Source organism: Hydra vulgaris, chromosome 12, assembly GCF_038396675.1.
Source record: "Hydra vulgaris chromosome 12, alternate assembly HydraT2T_AEP".
Taxonomy (NCBI): domain Eukaryota; kingdom Metazoa; phylum Cnidaria; class Hydrozoa; order Anthoathecata; family Hydridae; genus Hydra; species Hydra vulgaris.
This window is the reverse complement of record NC_088931.1, coordinates 26568326-26593005: the sequence shown is the minus strand read 5'-3', so window position 1 is coordinate 26593005 and position 24680 is coordinate 26568326. Positions and strand designations below refer to the sequence as shown.

The 24680-nt window shown below is 27.7% G+C and overlaps 1 protein-coding gene and 1 non-coding gene across 2 annotated transcripts in view; one reads left to right on the top strand and one right to left on the bottom strand.

The window, feature by feature from the left end:
• Positions 1–8727, bottom strand: part of LOC101240941 (F-BAR and double SH3 domains protein 2) — a 53864-nt gene extending 45137 nt beyond the window's left edge. Inside the window, exons 1-3 of the mRNA XM_065812735.1 lie at positions 8419–8727; positions 8025–8122; positions 2665–2710 (exon numbers count right to left, since the gene is read on the bottom strand). Of these exons, the coding sequence (XP_065668807.1) occupies positions 2665–2710; positions 8025–8122; positions 8419–8451 (177 nt within the window). The 5' untranslated portion in view covers positions 8452–8727. The remainder of the gene's footprint in view (positions 1–2664; positions 2711–8024; positions 8123–8418) is intronic.
• Positions 8728–24290: 15563 nt separating this feature from the next.
• trnay-gua (transfer RNA tyrosine (anticodon GUA)) lies at positions 24291–24380 on the top strand. The gene is given in 2 exon segments: positions 24291–24327; positions 24345–24380. It is a non-coding gene; the product is annotated as a tRNA-Tyr (tRNA).
• Positions 24381–24680: the final 300 nt, after the last annotated feature.

Sequence of the window (24680 nt, the reverse complement as noted above, 5' to 3'; positions counted from 1 at the left end):
CATGTCTGAAATTGTTTCTTTTATATTGCCCAATTTCCAATGTTAATACAAATTACTAGAGATAATGAATATAACGATTGTTTTGTTTGAAAAAATGTATTTTAAAACTTTAAAAAAAGTTTTAAATAGGCTCCTAAAATTTTTGTTCAAAAGTTCAGTAAATTAACAATGCACTAGCCCACAAGCTTTTGCAGCATTGTCAAAAACAATAGTTCATCAGGAAATAAACTATCGAGTTTAAATGCATTATTTGGATAATCTAACAAAAGTGCAGACTATTTCAATGGGGGTAAGTGAAAACAACCAAATATTTTATAATTACATATTAGTATTAATGACTTTTTTTTACATGAAAAACTTGAAGAAAAAAAATTTTTTTTTTACAAATAATAAGCAACTAGCTTTCTGTGCATTGATAAAAACAGTAACGATTAGTTAAAACATTTGAAGAACAAATCTAAAAATTGTCCATGTTTCTAGCGTAATTTATAATATATTTCCTTAATATACTGACTGAAAAAAGTTACGAAAAAATTATATAAAATGTTTTTATTTTTGTTGTGTTCTTATCCGCTTTTTTCCTTAACTTGTATCAATTTTGGTAGTGGAAAATAACAAATAATAATAAAAATAAAAAAAATAAAACGAAAACAGAAAAAATATTTAGGTATATTTTTTATAGAAAAAAATATTTTACAGGAAGTTATAAATTATTATAAAAAAATTTTTAATTACTATATTTTTTTGGTTAACGGGAAGTTACAGAAAGTAATTATTAAATAAATTTCTTTGGATTGGGGATAGTTTAATTTGGTCATTTGTTTTTATAATTTTTTAAGAGGTATTTATTGTCGTGCCTACATTTATGAATTAATTCAGATTTTTTATTTAATAAATTTTCCTGATTTAAATGAGTAACTATTTCAAATTTTTCTTGCAAACATAGCATTCAATTTTTTTGGAAATGTTATTATAGGCAGGGACAAATTTTAGAATAGACCATTATAAATTAAAATTTTTCTTTTTTCTTTTAAATCTCAAATATATTTTGACAACATAGTGTCTTTTGAATATTTTTTGAGTTTAAACGATTGTTTGTGATTGGCATAACGTTTTTTCCATTCCCCTCGGTTAAGCCAATATATTGTTTATCAGGGTTATTTTGTGAGGAAACAATGCACTTGTAAATTACATTTTTTTCGAAAGGCATTTTCCATTTAGAGGGAAATCTATTTTTTGTTTACAATTACAATAATAATTTCTAAAATTAAAAATAAAAATGAATGCACATTTATACAATTTGATATTGTTGATTTTTACCCCTCAATTACAGCAGAAATTTTAGATAAAACAATAGAATTTGGAAAATCCCATTTAGAAATTGCTGAGGACACTATCCATATAATTAAGCACTGCAGAAAAACTTTACTCTATTTTAATAAGGAAACGTGGAAGAAAAAAACCATGCATAAATGCTTTGATGTAACAATGGGAAGTTACGACGGAGCAGAAATTTGCGAATTTGTAGGTTTATATATTTTAAATACCTTAGCTAAAATAATCCAAACTAATCAATTAGGTCTTTATCATGATGACAGTTTAATAATAATGCATAAAATCAGGGCCACAACTCGATAAAATTAGAAAAGATGTTATTAAAAACATTGGCTTCCAAATTGAAATAAACATAAATTTAAAAATAGTGAATTTTCTTGATGTCACATTTAACCTCTCAGAAAGTTCCTATAAGCCCTACAAAAAGCCTAATGACGAATTATTGTATATTAATGTGAATTCGAACCATCCCCCTTAAATTCTAAAACAAATTCCAATTTCAATTAACAATAGGCTAAACCACTACTCTTCTAATGAAAATATTTTTAACTCCTCTAAACGCTTTTATGAAGATGCCTTTAAAAAAAGTGGCTTTCAAAATTTCGAGCTAAAATTTGAAAAGAAAATTGCAAAAAAGTGTAATAGAAATAGAAACATAATTTGGTTCAACCCCCTGTACAGCAAAAATGTTTCAACAAATATAGGTAAAATTTTTCTGTAACTTCCCATTAACCAAAAAAATATAGTAATTAAAAATTATTAATAATTTATAACTTCCTGTAAAATAATTTTTTCCTTAATAATAATTTATAACTTCCTGTAAAATAATTTTTTCTATAAATTGATTTTTTTTTTGTTGAGATTTAGTAACTCTTCCTGATGATCCAGCAATGGTGAAACTTAAAGTAGAAGAAAAAAGTTAGATAAGTGTTTTTTACTAATTTATTATTGCTCTGTTCTTTAAGAACATTGAGTACTCTATTTGTAAAATATACTAACATAATTTACATATATATACATATATATCTCTCTCTCTCTCTATATATATATGTAAACATATATATCTATATATTTATACATATATATATATATATACATATATATATATATATATATATATATATATATATGCATAAATATTTATATATATATGTACATATATGTATATGTATATATATATATATATATATATATATATATATATATATATATATATATATATATATATATATATATATATATATATATATATATATATATATATGTATATATGAGTGAAAAATATAAATTGATATATATGTGAGTGAAAAATATAAATTGTAAAGTTACCTGAGCATATTCTTTTTCAGCAGCTGCTCTAAACTTTGTGTATGATCTAAATAATAGCATTTGACAGAATATAAACATGGCTAAAATTACATTTTATAAAATATTTTATATAAATTCAACTTTAATGAAAATTTTTAGCTAATGCTATATACATCATATATTCATCTTACATTATGCTGTATACATAATTACACTTGGACATTTCCAAAAAATTACGCAAAGAACATTGTATCTGTTGCATTAATTATTGTAAAAATAATGTAATTTGTCATCTACAACTTTTATTTAAATGACAGCTATGTTTTTAAATATATCTATTATATATTTCTTATACAAAGTATACTAGCTATGGGTTGCTTCATTATAAAATAAATTAATTTTTTAATGGAGTCATGCATGGAACAGAAAAAAGCAAAAAATAAAATAAATAAACTTTATTTTTTCTGAAAATGTATCAGTGACTGGTGTTTTGTTTTTTATAGGTAATTGTACAAGCATTCTTAAAGATTATTACAAAGTTACAGCATCCTACAATGTATATTTGCTCCACCATAGTAGTTTAAACCAACATCACGCACAGGCAAAAAAAAAAAGTAACGAACAGAACATGCAAACATTTATCCTTTTTAGATTGTATTTTTGGAAATAAATCGATTATGACATAATAAATAACATATATATCAATACTTATTATATTAAATTTACATTTATATTAAATTCACGATATTTCAATATATTATATTAAAGATAATTATGAATTATATAGTTTAATATAATATATTATATTAAAGATAAGAAAATTATAATATCAAATTTTTAACAATAAGTTTAGTTGTAACACTTCAGCTTGATAATAATATGTCCACGGTTATCAAAGTGTGGTTATTATATTAACGACTTTAACTCGTCATGCCAGGAGAAACCATCTACAGTTGGATACATAAAAATAAGTTCATTTTGTTTTTTTAGAAATTTGTAGATAATATGCCATATTATCTACAATTTCTAATACTTCAGCAAGGTAGGTCTTTGTTCAACCAGCAGAACACAATTCAACAAAGACAAATATACCTGGGGAAATAGTATTAAATTTGTACCTTTCAGATAAAGATGGTACTTTATTTACCAATAAGGAAGAAGATGGTTTCTTAACAATTTTTACCATTTCTGATTGGTTACAAATTGCCATAAAAGCGCCATTAATATTAAAAACAAAAGAGTGGTGGCAACAAATACCCTTGACTTTAAATTTATCTTTGAGAAGAGTCTCATTGATCTCACTTTGGTTTGCGGTAATACTTATTTGTAATCAATCTACAACTTTCATTTTTAGGTTTTTTCTCTAAATAATATTAATTTTGGTATTTTTTTCACTTGCAATGCTCACAAAATCTTCCAAACTGCGACAATATCAATTTCTAAATTTTACTGTTGCCCAAACCATTTTTTTTATTTCTCCACATATGCTATCAACTGCCCCCTTTCCGTGTGATGACAGCATATTTATCATAAAGTAAACAATCTGATACAATTGCATAGGAATCTATATTGTTCTTATTCCGAATTGCAGCAGTGAATACTGTTAGTTGGTGATGAACCCAGTAAGTGGTTTCACTTTGCTCCATTATGGTATAATTTTCACTGAAATCCATCTGATTTTAGAAAAATTAAAAATATGGATGAATAGTTAGCTTAGAAATATAACAAAAAGGTTAATAAAAAATTATTAAATCTTGTTATCGTACTACAAATAAAGTTACAATTTTACTTGTAATAATCAATTCATTTTCTGATACATTTTGGTAACAAACAAAAATTTGCACTTTGTTGTCACTTTATATATACAAGACTTATACAATCTGGCAGTTGCTGATGCAGCAATATGCACCCATCTAACAAAGATGTTAATTATTGTTAAATTTTCTGCACATTTTCTGAGGACCATTAGTTAAAAGCAAAAAGTGGTTTGTTTGAATCATCACCAAATGAGTCTATTCATTAGAAACATTCATCAAACTTTACCAACCCACAGTTTAATTTACATTCCATAAACATGCAAGATTGGCTTCTTTTTTAAGGGCATTCGTTAACAACCTGAAATTTTCATAGTATATGCAAAGGCAAACATCTTGGGAAGATTGTTTACCATTGACATATAATTGCTGCAGATCGTAAAACTTAGATTTCTCCACTCTTTTTCACAAATTAAAATGTTCATTTTTCAAAAGTGAATATGCTCCTCCTATGGTAATCAGCATGTGATGGATTTGTTTCTGAAAGAAAACAAAATTTTTTTTTTACAAAAACTGAAAACCTTAATAAATAAAATATGATTCCTACATATAAACATTGTGTCATACCATCTCTTTTGTTTTCCTATTAATAGCAACATCATTGCGACCTGGAGCCATTCTATTGACATCTTCTTGCAAATAAAAATCAAGAACTTTGCAATTAACATAGTCCAAACCGGCAAAGTTAGGACCTGAACCTGAAATATCATAAAATAGTATATTTTCATATGCTGAATTAATTTTTTCAAGTGCCTTTCCAAAACTCTGTGGAAATAAAAAGGACTGTTCAATATCAGATGTAGATTGGTTTACCTCTCACTTTCGCTTCTTTACTTTCGTGATTTTTTCGATGCACTTCCTCCTTTACCCTATCGCTCATGATAGCTCTTTTATTTTTCATTCAATTAGCTTCTGCAATCTGATATTCTGTATGTTTCTTTCTAAATTTTTTCTTAACTATTAAATCCTTAACTTTGTTCATTTTAATTCTAAATTCATTTAAGCAACTATTTTCAATCTAACTAAACTATCCTCAAACTAGTTAATCAGCAAATATGTGATTCAAACATTATAAAGCTTAAGAAACTAATTATCATGCATGGATGAGTATTTATTTGTGCGTGATATGTCTGTGCGTTATGCAAAAAAACATGCTAAAATATCATAAAAGAAAAAAATTACTTTTGCCATTCATTTGAGTAATCTAAAAATACACAAAGTAAAAAAAATCAGTTTCTTTAAAACTTATTAACACCTCTTTTTCCAAATAATTAGATCTTTTAAATCACGCACGGAAATTCAAAACACCATTCACTTTGGCATAAAATTGAAGATACTTCCAAGATATTTAGTTGCAATTTATGACAACTAAATATTAAAAGACATAATCTTTAAGAATTTTAAAATCTGGGCAATGAAATCAACTTTAGGCATCGTAACCACATCAAATAAGAATTTTTGTTTTTTGTCTTGAAAAAATTTTATATTTATTGCGAAGTTTGAATAATTAAAATATGAAGAAAAACTTCTATAATTTTATAACTTTATAAATTATATATCTTCTATGATTTTTCTTTTGAATAATTAAAATATGACATATCTTCTTTTGAATTTCCGAATTGATAAAATTTCATTTTTTTTTTACTCACTGGAATCGAAATTAAACAAATTTGAGTTATGTTTCTTCAGTCTTTTTTTTATTTAATTATTTTAATTGACCTCCCCAAAGCCATGAAGGCTGCTGTAGTCGAGGAGGCTACTTTTAGTTGTGGTTATACAGTTCTTTCTTAACTCTATAACTCTGAAACAGAAACTTTGATAAACAAGGACGCTGCACAGAGAAACAAGTTTAGCATGGAACTACCAGGGACGCGGTGAGGATCTAACTCGAAACTTCTTGCTTGTGAGGCGAGCGCTCTACCACTACAACACTATTGCATTGTTTTTTTACTGCATTTCTTCTCCAGAAACCAAAATAAGAGGAATAATTATATATATATAAAATCTTTTAATAAAAACTAATGAAAACCTTCACTTTTTAAAATGAATTTTTTTCAGCAATATAAGTAGCATATTGTACAAATATTAATATTGTACAAATATTTTTTTATTTAATATTGCACAAATATTTTTTGAGATAAGTCTTTTCTTCAAATTTTTACTTAACACATATATATTATAAATTAAAAACAAACATATTATTTATCAGGGTAATAATTAAAGATTTTTATTTTAATAATGAAATAACATCATTAAGTATAGAGTTGTTATTATAGCATTAAGTTTCATTTACTTACTCTTACATACTTTTAATTAGTTGTGTTTTTAATTAGTTGTGTTTTAATTAGTTGAATTTTGTATAAAATGTATTTCAGTATAAAAAAAACTTCATGCCTTTTTTAGAACTACCTTGAAATAAAAGAATATTTATTATGATATGATATCGTTTTTTAAATACTAAAATGTGTCAGCTATCAAAACTTATTTTATATGGTTAAAAACCAAATAAGTAAATAATATGGTTACTTTGATTAGAAACCTAAAGATTTCTAATAAATGTAACCACATTAATTACTCATTAAGTTTTTAACTTTAGTCAACATTATTTTTACAATATGTTAACGATTACTAATCTTAATTGTTCTTTAAAATTTTTTGCAGTGATATTAAGTTATACAGTTCATATCACACATGAACTATCTAAATAGGCTCATACTCTGGGCAGAAATGTAGCAATCAACAATTACTGTCAACAAGTGTTTTGCACATAGGATAGCACCTCCTTCATTATGCAACTGTAAAATAGATCACGATGGTCTTGGTGATTATTCTTTAGCTTTGTCTTCAAACCCAAAAGATCTAGAAGTCACTATAGACTCTAATCTTAACTACAAAAGCATATTGAAAATGTTATCTATCAAGCCAAGTCCAGAGCATACTTAATTTTAAACTGTTTTAAAACTCCCAATCTACGAATACGGATAAAATGAAAAATTATTCTCCTGTTTGGTTACCATACTAAATTAGATTGATTAAGACAGTTGAAAGTGTTCAAAGAAAATTCACTTAGAAAATTAAGAACCTTAAAAATCATTTTTTGTTTTATTATAATTTTTCTTATTATAATCTTCTAGAGTTGCTTGGTTTGGACACTTGTATGTATGTATGTATGTATGTATGTATGTATGTATGTCTGTATGTTTGTATGTATGTATGTATGTATGTATGTATGTATGTATGTATGTATGTATGTATGTATGTATGTATGTATGTATGTATGTATGTATGTATGTATGTATGTATGTGTGTATGTATGTATGTATGTATGTATGTGTGAATTATGTACAATCACTTAAAAAAATCTTTTTTGATAACAAGTGTATTTATGTTTTTGTAAGGTGTTACATTTTGTCAATTTATAACTATTTATAACTGCCCAATTTGTGTTTTTCATACTTTTCACTCTTCATTTACATTTCATAGATAAATTGTTAACTATTACAAAATGTATAACTTAGAATCATAAGAAATGCAAACATCAAAACTAATATTTACTAACAATAATACCGTATATCTTCTAGAAGATCATTTTCTGCATGATGTTTAACTTGGAGCTTAGAAGTTTGTTCTGATAGCTTGTTCTTTAATGCTGTAACTAACTTCACCTTGAATAAAATGTGTTTTATAATTTAGAAAAAAATGTTGTATTTTCATAATATTCTTTGATATATATAGAATAAAAAACTAATACTCCTAAAATAGTATAATTAGAGTACATTATTAATAACTGAGGAATAAATACAATAGTTGTAAGGAATTTTTTTAAAAAACGTTATTTTATTATTTGCAAAAGATAATTTAGAATTAAAATTAGAAAACTCAGCTTGGTTAACGCTATTTTAAATTGGTTGTGTGATTATGGTAAATAGAGACAACTTTAGGTTTTAAACAAAAAAATTACCTTTCTATGAGCTGGAATAGGTGGTGGGGCCATTCCAATTACTTATGTATCTATAAATAGCAATGTATGGACCCAGGACTATTGTTAAATTTTTATTAAAAAAATATTTTAGAATCTATTACAGATTAACAGAATTTTTATAAATTATCTTTAAAAGACAGCTACTCTCTTTAAACATTAATAAAAATGGTTTCTGAATTATTATCTGCTTCAATTTTTAATGAATCTTTTTATTATAACAATTCGTAATTTAACTCCTGTAAACCATAGTTCTCTTGTTCTTCTATCCGTTTACATAATATTCTATTTACTTTTTCGACTTTCTCATAATTTATTACATTACTCGCACCGCTCAATTTACACCCAAACGACGCTTTGTTTTCGCTTTGGATTTCTCTTGATTCTTATTTAATAAATTACAAAATAATTTTTTTGTAAACTAAATTTTAAGATTTTTTATTAGGAAATTTTATGTTTTCATTTGAAAGTATCATTTCAATAATGTAATCTAATATAGGAAAAGGTGGTAAATCATTTGTAATTTTCTGTTTTTGATAAAAACAATATTGTTTCAAATCGTTTCAATAGAATAAAGGAAAATGAAGTTATAGAGTGAGGGGGTAGTCTGTTCACTCCGTTTCCCCTCCTCCCCCAAGACTATATAAATTTATACATTAATAAAAGCTATGGGATTATAAAAATGTTTATTTATAATATTTTAAAACATTTTGTTTACATGTAAATAAGCTACTTAAAAAAGCTAACGTTTTAATATTAGATGCACTAATATTTTGGATACAACTTTAAGCGTAAAAACAACAGCCGCGTTTGTTTAGACATTTAGCGACTAATAAAAGTGATTATATTAGCAAGCTTATGTGATAAAAGGCTAAATGCAACATGTGAAAGCAAAAATAAGCGTTTTTTTTGTGTCGTGTATATATATATATATATATATATATATATATATATATATATATATATATATATATATATATTATTATTATTATTATTATTATTAGTATCATTTAGGAATTTTTTCTTCAAGTGTGTGCCATTCATGCCGTCTCATCTCATGTGCCATTCATGCTGTCAAAATAACCTTTAACCTTTTTTATTAAAAAAGAAACTGTTGTTGTTGTTGTTGTTGCTGTTGTTTGTTGTTGCACTTACATAGAATAAATAAAATGTAATAATATAAAATAACGTAAATTTTACACACTTAATGTAGTATAGCAACCGTGTTGAAACTAAGTGTGAGGTAAATAAGCCCCATATATAATTTGTTGTCGTGTTGTTGTTGTTATTCAAATATCATTTAGACAAGCTGAAAAATTAAAAACTTAAAAATTGTAAACCTGGCGGATTTTTCCCGCAGAATTTTAGCCTTTTATCAATAGAACAATTTTTTGAAGCATGATTATATCCTCTGCGCAAGTTGTTTATCAACAACCAATAGTTTATTTATTTAAGGGAGTTATATAAGTAAAAAAAAATTAACAACTTTTTAGAAACTATACTTATTTTATTATAAACTAACCATAGACAACTGGTTGACATTTTTCAAACTAAAAGACTCTAGAGATTGATGGCCATGTTTTTTTGTTTTTTTTTGGCAATACTAAGATTGTGTTGACTTACAAAGGTGGCTTCCAAGATCAAAAAACACCTTATATTAACTCTTTTTAACCACAAACAGTCAGTAGCACATAACAGGATTATTATCAGATGCAGCAATTGCTGTACCTGATTTGACTATGAGTTCGTGAGACGGTTGAAACAGAAAAAGTAAAGTAGAAGGATAAAACCTTGGTTGTACGCTACGTTGTACGGTTGTAAGGTTAAAACCTTGGTTGCACGCTGCTTGGTTTTAATAATCAAGTTTCTCGCTAAAAGGTTTATTAAAAAAATATTATTGGAAAAATATCTCTTTGAAATTACAAATGTTTGCCGTTCCGAGGAAAAAAATTAAAATGTAGGTTCAAAACACATTAAAAACTAAAAAAGTGCTTATTAAAATTTAAATATGTTAAAAATTAAAAGAGCTTTATCTCCTAACCGAAAAAAATCCATTTCTGGACTTTGGTTTAGAAAAACAAAAAAGTCAACATCTAAAGATAGTTTAAGAGTTTTTGCCTACGATAAGGCGAATTACGATGGGCGATGGGTTACTTGGAGTTATGATGGGTATGGAGCTAAAGTTTGAGGAACAGATATAATGTTTCGTTTTGTCGCGCATAGAATTTTTTAACCCGTGATAAAGCTACCCTGTTGTTTAACGGCTTTATCATGTCTAATTTTTTTTATTTTCCTCTAATTTGGATACTTTATTCTAAATTTTAAATGAAATGATTTTACGCAAGGGTTTGGTTTCAAAAAATAAACAATAATTATAAAAAACAAAGAATGCAAATTATTTATGTTAATAATGAAACTTTATTTTGTACTGATTTACATTTACTAGTTTGACTTTTAAGAGAAGAGCTGCATTTACTACAAGAACAAGGCTCTTATGTAGGAGAAGTTATTAAACCAATGGACAAAAAAAAAGTTTTAGTCAAGGTTTGTTTTATTTTGAAAATTTTGAATTTTCATTAACAATTTTTATTAAGATCTTTTATTAAAACTGATACATTAACAACAACAACAATTTACTATAAAAAGTTCTTCCCTTTAAACTCTCATTGATCCAAAAAAAAAATGATTCTACCACCAAACGGCTCTAAATATAAGAATGCATATTGTACTTTATATAGAGCCATCTCATAATGGAGTACTTCAGATAACATGATCATTTCTTTTAAAAGTTCCATGGTGTTCAAAAAGCAAGTCAAGAATCCGTTATGCAAAAAATGTTGTTTGTCAAGTTTGTCGTTTTTAACTTTTGTTTTATTTATCTCCAGCATTATTATTTTTTAGTTATTTATTTGTTTCCCTGCAATAAAAACAGAACTTTTTTAAATAGGCTTTTAAATTTATTGGTTTAATTATGAAAATTTAAACTTTTACTTTTATTTTTATAAACTTTATGTGTATTGCCGATAATGTTAAATGTGTTAATTTTAAATTTATAAAATTTAAATTATCACATAATTTAAATTATAAAATAAAAAGTTTTATTTATATTAAAAAACATGCTTAAAAACTATTTAAATATGACACTTTTTCATCATAATTGATATGACTGCTAAAACTTACTATACTAACTAAATGTGTTTTGCGATTCGCTACGTTCTCCTGTCTGTCACTCCAGTTGAACGTTTTTCCTTCTTCATTTCTATTACAAAGCATGTTGCAATCTAAATGCTGGATACTTTGATTAATAAGCTCAAAGAGCTTGAAGTAGATATTTTTGACAGTAAAGGACAGGTTAAAACTACACTAGTATCTTAAAAAGTTTGCAGGCAAGTATCAAGCAGTTAAACACTTTTACTGATTAATTCCCATGTGCTGTTGATTGTTGAACCTCGTTGGTGTACATAATGTAGACTATTGCTACACAAAGTTACATTTTTTTGATTTCTCAAGGATCATTTCAATTTCTTTTCTGCATCTACTAACTATTGGCCCGTTTTTATTTCTACATTAGACTCCAACGACAACCATAACTTAATAAAAGCTGAAAGTACCAAAAACTCTCTCACAAATCAGAAAGTCCACTCGAGCTGATGGCTATGAACTGATCTCTTTGAGTTGGTTGGCAAAAACCAGAGATATAGTCAAGACAGTAAAGGCCAAGAGCAAGACTAAGACCAAGACATTTGGGCAAAAGACCAAACCAAGACTCAATGCTGCAAGACCAAGTAATCAAAAAATCAATCCACGACCAAGACTTTGAAATTTTTTACAAGATCAGGATCAAAACTTAGGTTATAAGAAGTCCAACACAATAAAACTTATGCTCACACATGTAAGGGGTAAACCGGTTCTATCTGTTGACCAGCTTCTCACCCCTTCTTCATTTGTTAGGCGGCCGTAGATGTATTTATAATACATTATTTCCAGTTTAGAATGTTGAATGCTGTATTTTCTTAAATCGTTGCATGGGTTTTGCTTGTGTCTTTGTTTTTATGACAAGGCAACTCATTCTATTATCTCTTAATGAGGGTACAGCTCTAGAACTCAGTTTTATGGTTCTGAGGCCACCTGGTAGTCAGGTTTTCTGAACTCTGTCGTAGCTCTCAGAGAGATCAATTCTACCAACTGCTGTTTTTGTGACTAGATAACTCATTCTATTATCTCTTAATGAGGATGTAGTTCTAAAACTCAGTTTTATGGTTCTAAGGCCATCTGGTAGTCAGGTTTCGCTTACACTGTTGTAGCTCTCAGAAAGACCGATTCAAAATATTAGTACTAACAGTGCCATATTGTGCATGGATGGTGTCCCTGTTCGTACTTTTGGTGTGTATTGTTGAGGCTACCTTTGGAGCTTTTGTTACGGTTTAGGGTTTATTCATAGAAATAATGCAACTGCTTGGATTATTAGGTATTGTACTGAGTACTATCTATGCTTTAAGTTGAGTTCTTTAGTCAATTAAAACATAACTGAAGTATCAAAAACTATAAAAAACAAAAAACCATTGTCATAACCAAGTTCTCTAAATCTTTCAATCACTAATACTCGTACTCTTTGAAGTAAATTTTCTTCTGTTAAATCTTATCTCTTGCAAAGTTTAATAGACCTACATGCTCTTTGTGAGACGAATTTTAGTTCAGCTGTCTTTTCTTGTGATAAGACAGCTGAACTTAAATTAAATATCGTTGATATGATAGTGTTGAAAGTGTTGAATTTAACAGTTGCGGGAAATTTATCAGCCATTTTGACAGTTTAACAAAGGTATGCGTAAAAAAAAAAGAGTACCCGTCTTTCTAGATACAACTCGTCGCGTTGCACAGTAGGCCAAAATTGACTAAAAATGGCAAAACCATTTATGGGTTAAATATAGACATATGATACATTTTTTGAGGTTTTTGGGGCCAAGGATTTTATTTTAGGGGTCTATTTTAATTTTGGAGTAGTCATGACCACACAAATGGTTATTATAGGGGTTATCAAGGGTGTTCATAAGGTTTCTCGATGGTTTTTAAATTAGATTGGATGTATCGTATACCTAAATATAGGTATCTGCTGTCAGGGAGTTCAAATCTGGGCATATTCGGTCTTTAAGAGTTGTTATGACCGCTCAAATAGTCATTTTAGTGGTAGTCAAGAGTGGCCCTAAGATGCCCCGATATTTTTCAATTAGATAGGACATGTTGCATGTCTAAATATAGGTAATTGCGGTCAGAGAATTTGAAACTGAGCATATACAGTCTTCAGGAGTGAATGACTGTTAAGGTGACTATTTTAGAGGTGGTCAAGGGTGGTCCTGGTGATTACATATATCATACATTTGTACATCAAGAGCCTCCTCAGGTTGATTGGAGTCTATGAATTTTACCTGACTCCTTCTTATTTTGGACACCTTAATAACGTAGCTGTAAAGCATTTTCATCATAAAATCATAATTTGTTTGAGGCCTGGAGAATATCATTGTGTAGTGATCTCTGTTGTTTTAGTTTAAAACATTAATATTAGGCTGTATGAATATTTTTCCATTTTCTGGGCGTTATTGAAATGAAAAAAATACATTTGATACATTTATGTCAAATGTGTCAAATGTGCAAACTGTTAATGAAATCACTTGTAACAGTAAAGCAAGAACATGCTCTTTGCCAAAGGCAATTAAAATAAATACTGAACTTTTGTATAACCCTAACATAATAGCAAACGAAATACACAAGCTCATTGTATCAGTTGGACCGAGTTTAGCAAAAAAATATCCCTATAATAAGTAATTCAATCAACTCAAAAAAAGATTTTATTTTCCCTTAAATATCTTCTCTAAATGAATTTAAAGTATCTTTTGATAAATTTGAGATTGCTTTCAAAATGTTTTAGTCTAATAAAGCAATTGGACAAAACGACATAAACGGAAATACTGTTATTGGTTCGTATGACATAATTAAAAATATTATCTTTAGAGTCTTTTCGTGCTCAATCAACCAGGCAGTATTTGCTGATCAACTCAAAATAGCTAGAGCTACCCCAATTTTTAAAGGAGGGGAACCTACTAACCTCAGTCATTCTCGCCCAATTTCAGTTCTCCCAATTTTTTCAAAAATTTTAGAAAGAATGTTGTATAATAAAAATTATAATCACTTCTCTTTTTTTTTTTATTGTAGTTATTTAGGTTCCTCTGGGTTCTGAGCCAGTGCTCTAACCACTCCGCCACGGCTGCTCAAATAATCAGAAAAAAAATTATATAATAACCAAAATTGATTTAAAAAAAATACATGCAATACTTCAACTAACAAGAAATATTGATGATTCATTTGAAACATTGCAATACACATTAGGTATTTTCATAAATCTATCAAAAGCTTTCGATATTATAGATCATGAAATTCTTTAATAACAAAATCAGTTTGTTCAAATTGACTCATCATTATCATCAGACTTATAAGATATAACTTGTGGATTGCCACAAGGCTTAATACTAGGCCCTTTACTTTTCCTAATATATATCAATAATCTCTACAAAGCCTTGAACCTTATGACAATTACGTTTGCCGATGACACTAATCTTTTTTTAACAAGCAATGACCTTACAACATTATTTAGCAGTATGAACACTGAGCTTATTAAAATTTCTAACTGATTTAAATCAAACAAACTATCGATTAGTATAGAAAAAACTAAATGGATGCTTTTCTACCCAACTTCAAAAATAAAATTAGTTCTAAATATTACGCCTCTTATTTTCGTTTACAATATTGAAATAAAGCAAATAAAAATTACAAAATTTTTAGGTATTTATATTGATGAAAATCTTAAATGGAAAAATCACGTTAATAATCTAAATAACAAAATTGCTAGAACTATAGGAATATTATACAAATCAAGAAGTTTCTTAAATAAACATACTTTAATTCAATTATATTATTCATTTATTTATTGTCATATTAACTACGCTAATATTGCTTGGGTTAGTGTCAACAAAAATATACTTAACCTCTTCATCGTCAACAGAAACACATTGCACGTCTTATAAACTTTAAAGATCGCCTTACTCATGCCAGGCCTCTCTTACTTGAAATGAATATTTTAAATATATATCAGCTTAAAATTTATAATGTTTTATGTTTTACCTATAAATGTAAAACCAACGTTTCCCCTTCTTCTTTTCACAACCTGTACTCACTAAAAGAAAAAAACAAGTACCATCTACAAAATGATAATTTTATTTGATTACAATTTTCGCATACTAATTTTGGTAAATCTTGTGTTTCATTTCGAGGAGCATTTCTTTGGAATAAAATAGTTTTAAAATATTTTGACTTTTCTCATGAATGGAGTTTTAACTAATTTAAAAGAAAACTTAAGAAAATCATTTTATCTATTGATAATACTATTGATAATACTATCGATAATACTATTGATAATACTATTGATAATACTATCGATAATACTATCGATAATACTATTGATAATACTATCGATAATACTATTGATAATACTATTGATAATACTATCGATAATACTATCGATAATACTATTGATAATACTATTGATAATACTATCGATAATACTATTGATAATACTATCGATAATACTATCGATAATACTATTGATAATACTATTGATAATACTATCGATAATACTATTGATAATACTATCGATAATACTATTGATAATACATTTTTAACTAATAAAGAATATATAGTTTTTCTACCCAGTTTTTATTTTTTCGTTGTAGATTTTTTTAACTTCTCATAAAAGCATATATCATGCTTATTATTTATTATTATAATACGATTTTTTAACTTATATTTCAGTTGTAAAACGAAAAATATTATATTATTATTAAAAAAAAAATTACGTCTATAATGTATATTGTTTTCTATATGTTTGTATGTACGTATTAATATGTCTATGTGAACGCGTTTACGTATGTATATGTGTATGTGTACCTGTATCTTTGTATATATAAGTATGCATATGCATGTATATGTGAGTATATGCGACCTGTACATATTACTAAGTCAAAAAACGAAATGAAGGACAAAAAAGAACTTTTACGACAAACCAAATCAGTTCAAATAGACAAATACTTTTATTTATATGAGATCCAATTTACAATATTGAAAATGTTTACCTACATAATAGAACGACTGTATACAGAAGTATGTAATATGCAAGAAGAAAAAGTGAAAAATCATTAACTATAGACATGAATATATAGTCAAAGAAATAAACTTATTATAACTAACAAGAAAATCAATAAACTCAACCATTAGATTATGAAAAGCACCTAAATTACCATAAACACCCAAATACAAAAAATTTAAAAAAGTTTAATATTAAAAGTTCAAATTCAAACGGTTCTCTGGGACAAGACATCACGGTCTTCTTTGAGTTTCCGTATTCTTTATTCCTTATTTTTATTGATATATTCATTTGTATATATTGTATAAATATAAACAATAAATGTAACATAGTTAAAGGGAAAGCAGGAAAAAAAAAAGTTTAAAGTACAACTTTCTAGATAAAAACAGCATTTTAGAAAAGTTAGACGACATTAAAACTAAAAGTACTAGATGATGTAGTTTTCTTGCTTTCAACACAACGAGAAATTGAAAAACTTTTTTACTCGTAAACAAACTAATTTTAACTATCTACTAAACTAAACTCTTTTTTTTACATAAATAAAATTTTGAGTTGATATTTTTCGCAAGAATCAAGAAAGGTAAAGAAAGTAGAGGTCCGTCCAAAACCAATTAGTCTTGGCTTTCAAGACCAATACCAAGACCAAGGCAGTTAAATATGAAACTTGAGGTGTCTCAAGATAAAGACATTGATCTCGAGATCTGCATCTCTGGCAAAAACTAAAAGTAATACAAAAGAGTATGTTATAGACATCAGACGTTGCTGGGGGTTGAAGGCGACACCAAGATGAAACTACTAGTGATAAAGACACCACTTTTACTGGAAGACCTAAAATGGTATCCAAGATTAATACGAACATCTATTTGTTTATGAGCAAGTTGGATAGAAGGAAATTTGTTCCAAGCTAAACAAACACCTGGGTTTTCTTATCAAACTAAATGAACTTGGTTCTGACTCCGTTTCTAGTCATACAGCGAAACATGTTGACCTATACGTTACCAATACTTAAAGGTTTACAAAGTTTCTACAAAAAGTTAGTTTGGAAAAAGAAGAGAAAAGTTAAAGCTCAGGACCTGATTCAAATCAGATCCAAAGATCCAAGAACCTCAAGATTACATTTTCAAAGGTAAATGTCATAGTGCATGTTTTTAAGTATCGCCTCTATAAACTGTTTAGGAGAGCTGTCATTCAACAAACTAAAGCAAATCAAGAACGTTATAGGTTCGACTATTAGACTGGAGCAAACGTCAACACTTACAACTCATCAGGTTAAAAATAAAATGCTGAAAAACAAAATTTAAAGTTAAAAATTGCTACACTGATTTTTGTAATTAACAATTCTGTGACGTTCTAAATATTTTTCGTCGAAAAAAAGCAGCATCACAAAAAGAGTTGTTCAGTTTCATTATGCTTTTTTTCTTCCAAACTATATTCTCCAATTATTTTTTGAGTTTGTAAGAGCATGTAAATCAATTCAAAAAAAAGAAACAAAGCAATTGAAGCCAATGAAATAAATGGTAGCATAATTCTAAAAGTTGAAAGAAATTATTTTTAGAATTTTTACCAATCAATCAAGGAGTTTTTCCTAACCAACTCAAAATTGCAAAAATTATTTCAGATTTCAAAGGAGGCAACAAAGAAGGCTAATGTTAGTAATAACCTTCCCATCTCTAATCTAGATTCTTAAAAATTCACAGCATTCTCAAAAATTTTGGAAAGAATTATGTACAATGGGGTAAATATAATCAATTCGGCTTTAAAAAAGATAGTTCTGCAGAACATGTGATACTCCGGCTCGCACAACAAATGTTTAATTTTTTTAAAAGATTTTAATTAACTTTAGGCATTTTCATTGACCTTTCTAAGCAAGGCATTCGGTACTGTAGATTACATCATTTTTGTATATAAACTTAGCCATTATGGAATAAACAGGTAAGCTATAAAATGGTTTAAAAGTTATTTATCAAAAAGTAAATAATTTGTTAGTTTTAATGATTATTTCAAAATCCTTTTTTAGATATACCATGCGGAGTTCCACAGGGTTTCATTTTTGGGCCTCTGTTTTTTTTTTGTCTATGTAAATGACTTAAATAAATAATCTAATCTATTAAGTATTGTGTTTGCTGAAAATACCAACTTATTTCTTTCTAACGGGTGATGCGGAAGTTATCGGACAAAATAAAAACGTCAATAACTTATTTATAAATAAATAAACAAACTACTATTATATTTTTTTTTAATAAAGCATTTATCTTTTAATAAAAATATATTATTTTTTATATGAAAAAACAATTGATCTCAATTTTGCTCTGACGCCTTTCATATGCGACTGTAAAAAGTTTAAATCAATTTCTTGTAGTTTTAGTTAATGCGATCAATCAAAACTTGCTCTGTTGAAGCTTGCCAATCTCCCTCGTAAACCTTCTGTGCCAAATGTCCCCAAAAATTTTCAATTGGTCGTTCTTGAAGCACATTTGGGGGATTGGATTCTTTATCAACGTAATAGACATATTGGTCCATCCAATTTAGAGAATCTTTAAAATAATGAGAACTTGCTAAATCTGGCCAAAATAAATAGTTAAAGTCTCCATGATACTTGTGAAAAAACGGAAGAAGTCGTTTTTCTAAACATTCATTAATATAGATTGATGAATTGATTGCTACAGCCTTTAGAAGTGCGAAACAATGGCTCGGACATACCACGGTCAGATATGGCTATCCACATTAATAATTTTTTTGGAAATTTCTCTTTTCCTATAAAACGAACACTTTCTGGGCATGTCTTTTTGTTGTTTGTGTAGTATCCAGAATTTCCAGGCATGTTGTCCTCTGCAAAACAAAAGTATTTTTCGTCATCGATGACTAGAAGCGATTTTGTGTTATATTGTTAGTTAACTAGTTTCCTGCTACTTTTCTTTGCCTTTATTTGTTGTTCTATAGTGTATTTTGGAGTCTTTTCACGTTTTCTATATTTAATATTCATTTTTTTTAACTGAAGACCAATTGTCGATTAATTTACACCGAATTTAATACCTATTTTTCTTTGACTGACCCCTTTTCGATTGTTGACAAGTCTCGTTAATTCAGCTTTCTTTTCTCTAGTCCAGGATGTCGGACAACCAGGGTGCTTTCTATCAGAAAACGATTGAACAGTTTCAAGTCTTTTTAGGTTATCATATATTGTACTTCGAGCAAATCCTTCCTTTCCAAAATGATTTACGATTTTTTTTTTTTTATATTAGGTTTATTTACAAAAAACATTTTCAGTCGCTTTCGAAAAGATTCTCGTTCAGCTGCATTTAACCTCATTTTAAATAATTGTGTTTCAAATAATAAAGTTTATAATTTATAGAACGTTTATGTCTACGCATAAAACCACAAAAACTAATTATTATGCTCAAATAATGAAATTAGGATTTGTCCGATAACTTCCACATCACCCGTTAATAATGACATTCACAAACTTTTTTCTCATACAAATGAAGAACTAAAAGAGGTATGTGATAGATTTAAATGTAATAAGACACTTTTAAAAAAAAGTAATTTACATCTTCTTTATTGCCTCCAGAAATGTGTGAATAATTTTGCGGATCGTTTTTCATATTCAAATTTTTTTTTTTGAGATGAAACATGGAGGTATAACCGACTAGCTGGAGCAAAAACGATGCCAAAAACGTTTAAAATTGTGGTACAATCTTAGTAGTATAATTCCAGCAGCAAGTTAAAATGACGCCTTTGCATTGAAGTAAGAAAATTTTGAAATATAATTTGTAAGCATTGAAAGCTGTAATCGAAGTAGATTACTTTCTTAAAAATTGAATAGATAAGTTTTTAACAACTGTTTGAACTATCAAGAAGTAATGACAACAAGTTTCCATCGCATGATGGACCTTCCCCGGACAACGCACACCCACTGGGCACCACATTTGTGGAATAATATTATTTTGCCGCACTTTGATTTGTCTACTTCTTATCCCGTTTTTAAAACTAAACTAAATAAATAAACAAAATAAATAATTTTTGCCTCCTTTCTTATAACTTATTTAAATAATAATAGTAATATATATATTTTTTAAAAACAATCATTATTATATATTTCAAAAACAAATGGTATTTACATGTCTCCAGTTTATATAAATGTCCACCACAAATATTTACAATATCTAAAGAGCGTTAACAATGCGGTTTTACGCATGCGCGTTTGACATTTTAACTCATGCGAGTTAAAATAATAAATTCGTGGTTTATAATATAAATTGCTGGCTTTTAACCCATGCATTTAAAAAATATACGCAAGTCCGTCGCACCACAGGGCTACCAGGGACTTGCTTGTCGTTGTCGTTGAAAATATATGTTATTTGTTGAAAATATATATCAACATATATTAGTAGTACTATGTAGTTGTAAGGAAACTCGCAGAAGACTAGGAAAAGTCTTTTCATCGAGAACCTTTAAAATACAAAATAAACTAAAAATTTAAAGAGTAAAGACACACATTAATTTTTTGAGGTCTACTGTTCAGTAATATTTTACTATGTATAGTTGCTAACAATTTTTATTTATTTATTTTTTTATATTTTATGTTTTATTTCTTTTTTATTTATTTTTATTGCTGAAATTGTTCTTTTTACATTTTATTATATTAATTGTTCTTTTATATTTAAAACATATCGATAAAATTGGTTTTGTTAATTATGAACTCTTTTAGTTTTTTATTCAGGGCAATAAGATTGTCCAATTTAGTAAGTTCTATATTTTGAGGTATTGTTTTGTTGTATTAATAGGGGCCACGGTAAACAATTGAAAATCTCGAAAATTTTGTTTTTTTTATGGGCATTGTAAAGTTTCCGGTTCCTCGTGTGATATATCTGTTGGCGTTGGTTTGAAAAAAGTTATTAGTAAAATGAGTTGGGACAAGTCCGAGCTTATATTTGAGCATAAATAAAACATTTTGGTAGATGTTAATTTGATAGATATTTAAAGCATTCAAGTTTTTAAGTAAAGGATCGGCATGAGTGAATTTATTTTTATTATAAATCAATCTTGATGCGTGTTTTTGGTGTGTATATAGAGAACTTAATTTAGATTTATTTGTACTTCCCCAGGCAATATTAGCATATGTTAGATAACTTTGTATATAAGAAAAGTAGAGAACTTTCAGATTCTCCTGGGAAAGTATAGTTTTGACTTTGTAAAGTATGCCGATACTTTTTGATATTTTTGTATTTAATGTTTTTATATGGGGTTTCCAAGAAATCGTTTCGTCAATAATTATCCCAAGAAATTTAATAGTTTCAGTTCTTTCGATGTTTATGTTATCAATTTTTAGTAATGGTAGCATGCTTGGTATTTTGTTTTTTTGCTGGTTGGAATGAAACAAGATGTATTTTGTTTTTTCTTGATTTAAAGAGATAATTTATTTACTCTAAACCAAATGTTTAGACTCTCAAGGTCATCATTTGCAGATTCAAAGAGATTTTCAATTGATGCTGATGAATAAAATAAATTTGTGTCATCAGCAAACATTATTGCACCAAGTTTTTTTAGTGATTGTGGAAGATCGTTAATATAAATTAAAAATAAAAGAGGACCAAGAATGGAACCTTGGGGAACTCCGCATTTCATTTTTAGTAAATTAGAATATTTATTATCGTTCGAAATAACACATTGTTGTCTGTTGCACAGATAACTTTTAAACCAATCTAGGCTAGTATTTTTTATTCCGTATTTTTCCATTTTTTTTAGTAAGATATCATGATTAATTGTGTCAAATGCTTTGGATAGGTCTATAAAAGTTCCTAATACAAATTGCTTTTTATTAAAAGAATCACTTATGCTATTAACTGAATCTAAAATTGCATGTTCTGTTGAGTGCTGTGCTTGAAAGCCGAATTGTTTTTTATTTAAGAACTTGTTTTGAATTAGGTATTCATATAATCTTTTGTAGATTATTCTTTCAAGTATTTTAGAAAAGGTTGGAAGTATTGAGATTGGTCTGTAATTGTTTATTAGAAATGTTTCACCGGTTTTAAAAATAGGCACAATTTTAGCTACTTTCAATTTATCTGGTACAGTTCCTGTTATAATTGATGATTTAAATATTTCGAAAATAGGTTTGCGTATCTCCGAAAAGACATTGATGACGATATAACTGCAAATGTCATCTATACCTGGAGACTTGTTTGTTTTAAGAGAGTTTATATTTAAATAAATATATTTAAATAAGTTTTTTTAGATAACATGAAAAATAATTAAAAAACAAACAAACAAAACCAACAAATTATACAAAAATTTATGGTTTGTAAAACATAAACTTTAATTAAAAAAAAAGCATTTGTTATTTCATAGCAAGTAAGTTGATATCAAAGTTGAGAAAATGAGAAAAAAGATTGCTTTCATTTAATTAAAATTTACCTCTATAACAAATAGTATCTAAAAAGTCAGTCATTTATAGCTGCTAAAGCACGAATTAATAAATAAACGTGCAGTTCATCTTCAATAAGAGATGTACTGTTTGCATCTGTAGAAAAAAAATATTGTCAATTCTATTCTTAAATGTATTAACTGACGGAGCCTTTTTGAATGCTTAAGGCAAGTTATTCCAATCATTGACAATACGATTTGCGAAAAAATTGTGACGAGTATTATTATATGTGAATTCATGCATTAGGACGTTCGAAGGTGATCTGCGAATTGGTTGATTACGCCAATTGATAATCTCATAACCGTTTTCTAGTTTAAACTACTGGATCAAGTCACCGCGTCTCCTTTGGTTGCTTTGTACTGAATTTTTTCAATCTCTTTGATGTCACCTTTTAAATAAGGACACCATACCGGAACAGCGAATTCTAGATGCGGCCTAACATACGTAGTGTATAGTTTTAATCCAAAGCTTCATATCTCTTGATCTGAATGTTTTTTAGTAGAGTAGACTAAATAGAGTTTCCATACCAGTTAAGTTTATTAAGTATGCGGAAACTATTGCATTAGCATTTAATTGAAAAAAAAAACATAATCAAACCCGAGACAATTGACTTTTGTGATGACCTTTTTCGGGAAGAAGTTTTGTCGGAACTGCTTACCTAAAATCGGGACACCGAGGAAAACCGGGACTGGTCACCCTAACTATAACCATTCCTAAAATCTAAGGTTGTGAATAGAATATGGTCTATAAATCTTGCTTAAGTAGCTCTCATAAATGGTAATCCTTCAGTTAAGCGGCGTAAAAAAAATTTTTTGTTGTTGCTTTTTTTGCGCTTTTCACAACTAAAAAACTAGGTCAGGTGATGGCAAGGTTTAGGGTGATGAGGGTCGTAATTAGGGTCAGATTTTAGGTCATGGCTGTCTAAAATTGGTTTAGGGCAAGGATCAGATTACTATAACTTGATAATATCTAAAAACCCTAACCCCGATCCTGAACCTAAATAAGTGTTTTTTTAATATTTAAAAGAGTGCATCATATCAGACATACTTATTAGAAATGTATTAACTCTTGTTCAGACGTATTTGTGAAAAATGCAAAAAAAAAAAAATAATGTGTGCCGCTTAACTGAAGGATTACCCTTATAAATAATATTTTTAAAGAATAAAAAATCAAGTGATTAAATTTCAAAAGTTTAAACAATAAAATAAATATATATAAACTCATTTGTTTATTGCATATCCACCGATAGCTCAGTTGGCAGAGCGGGAGACTGTAGTGAGCATAAAGACAGATATCTCTAGGTCGCTGGTTCAAATCCGGCTCGGTGGACATACTTTAGCGATTTTTTTCTTTAAATATCAATGTTTATTATACAAAGTTCATTCACAAATACAATTTATTAATATAAATAAACATAGTAATTACTGTTTTATATATACGTTTATATATTTACCGAATGGTTAAAAAAAAAAAGCGAACTTACCTTCAGTCCGAAACCTCATAAATGCGCGTAGCGATTTTTATGTTTTTAATAGTTAATATATATATATATATATATATATATATATATATATATATATATATATATATATATATATATATATATATATATATATATATATATATATA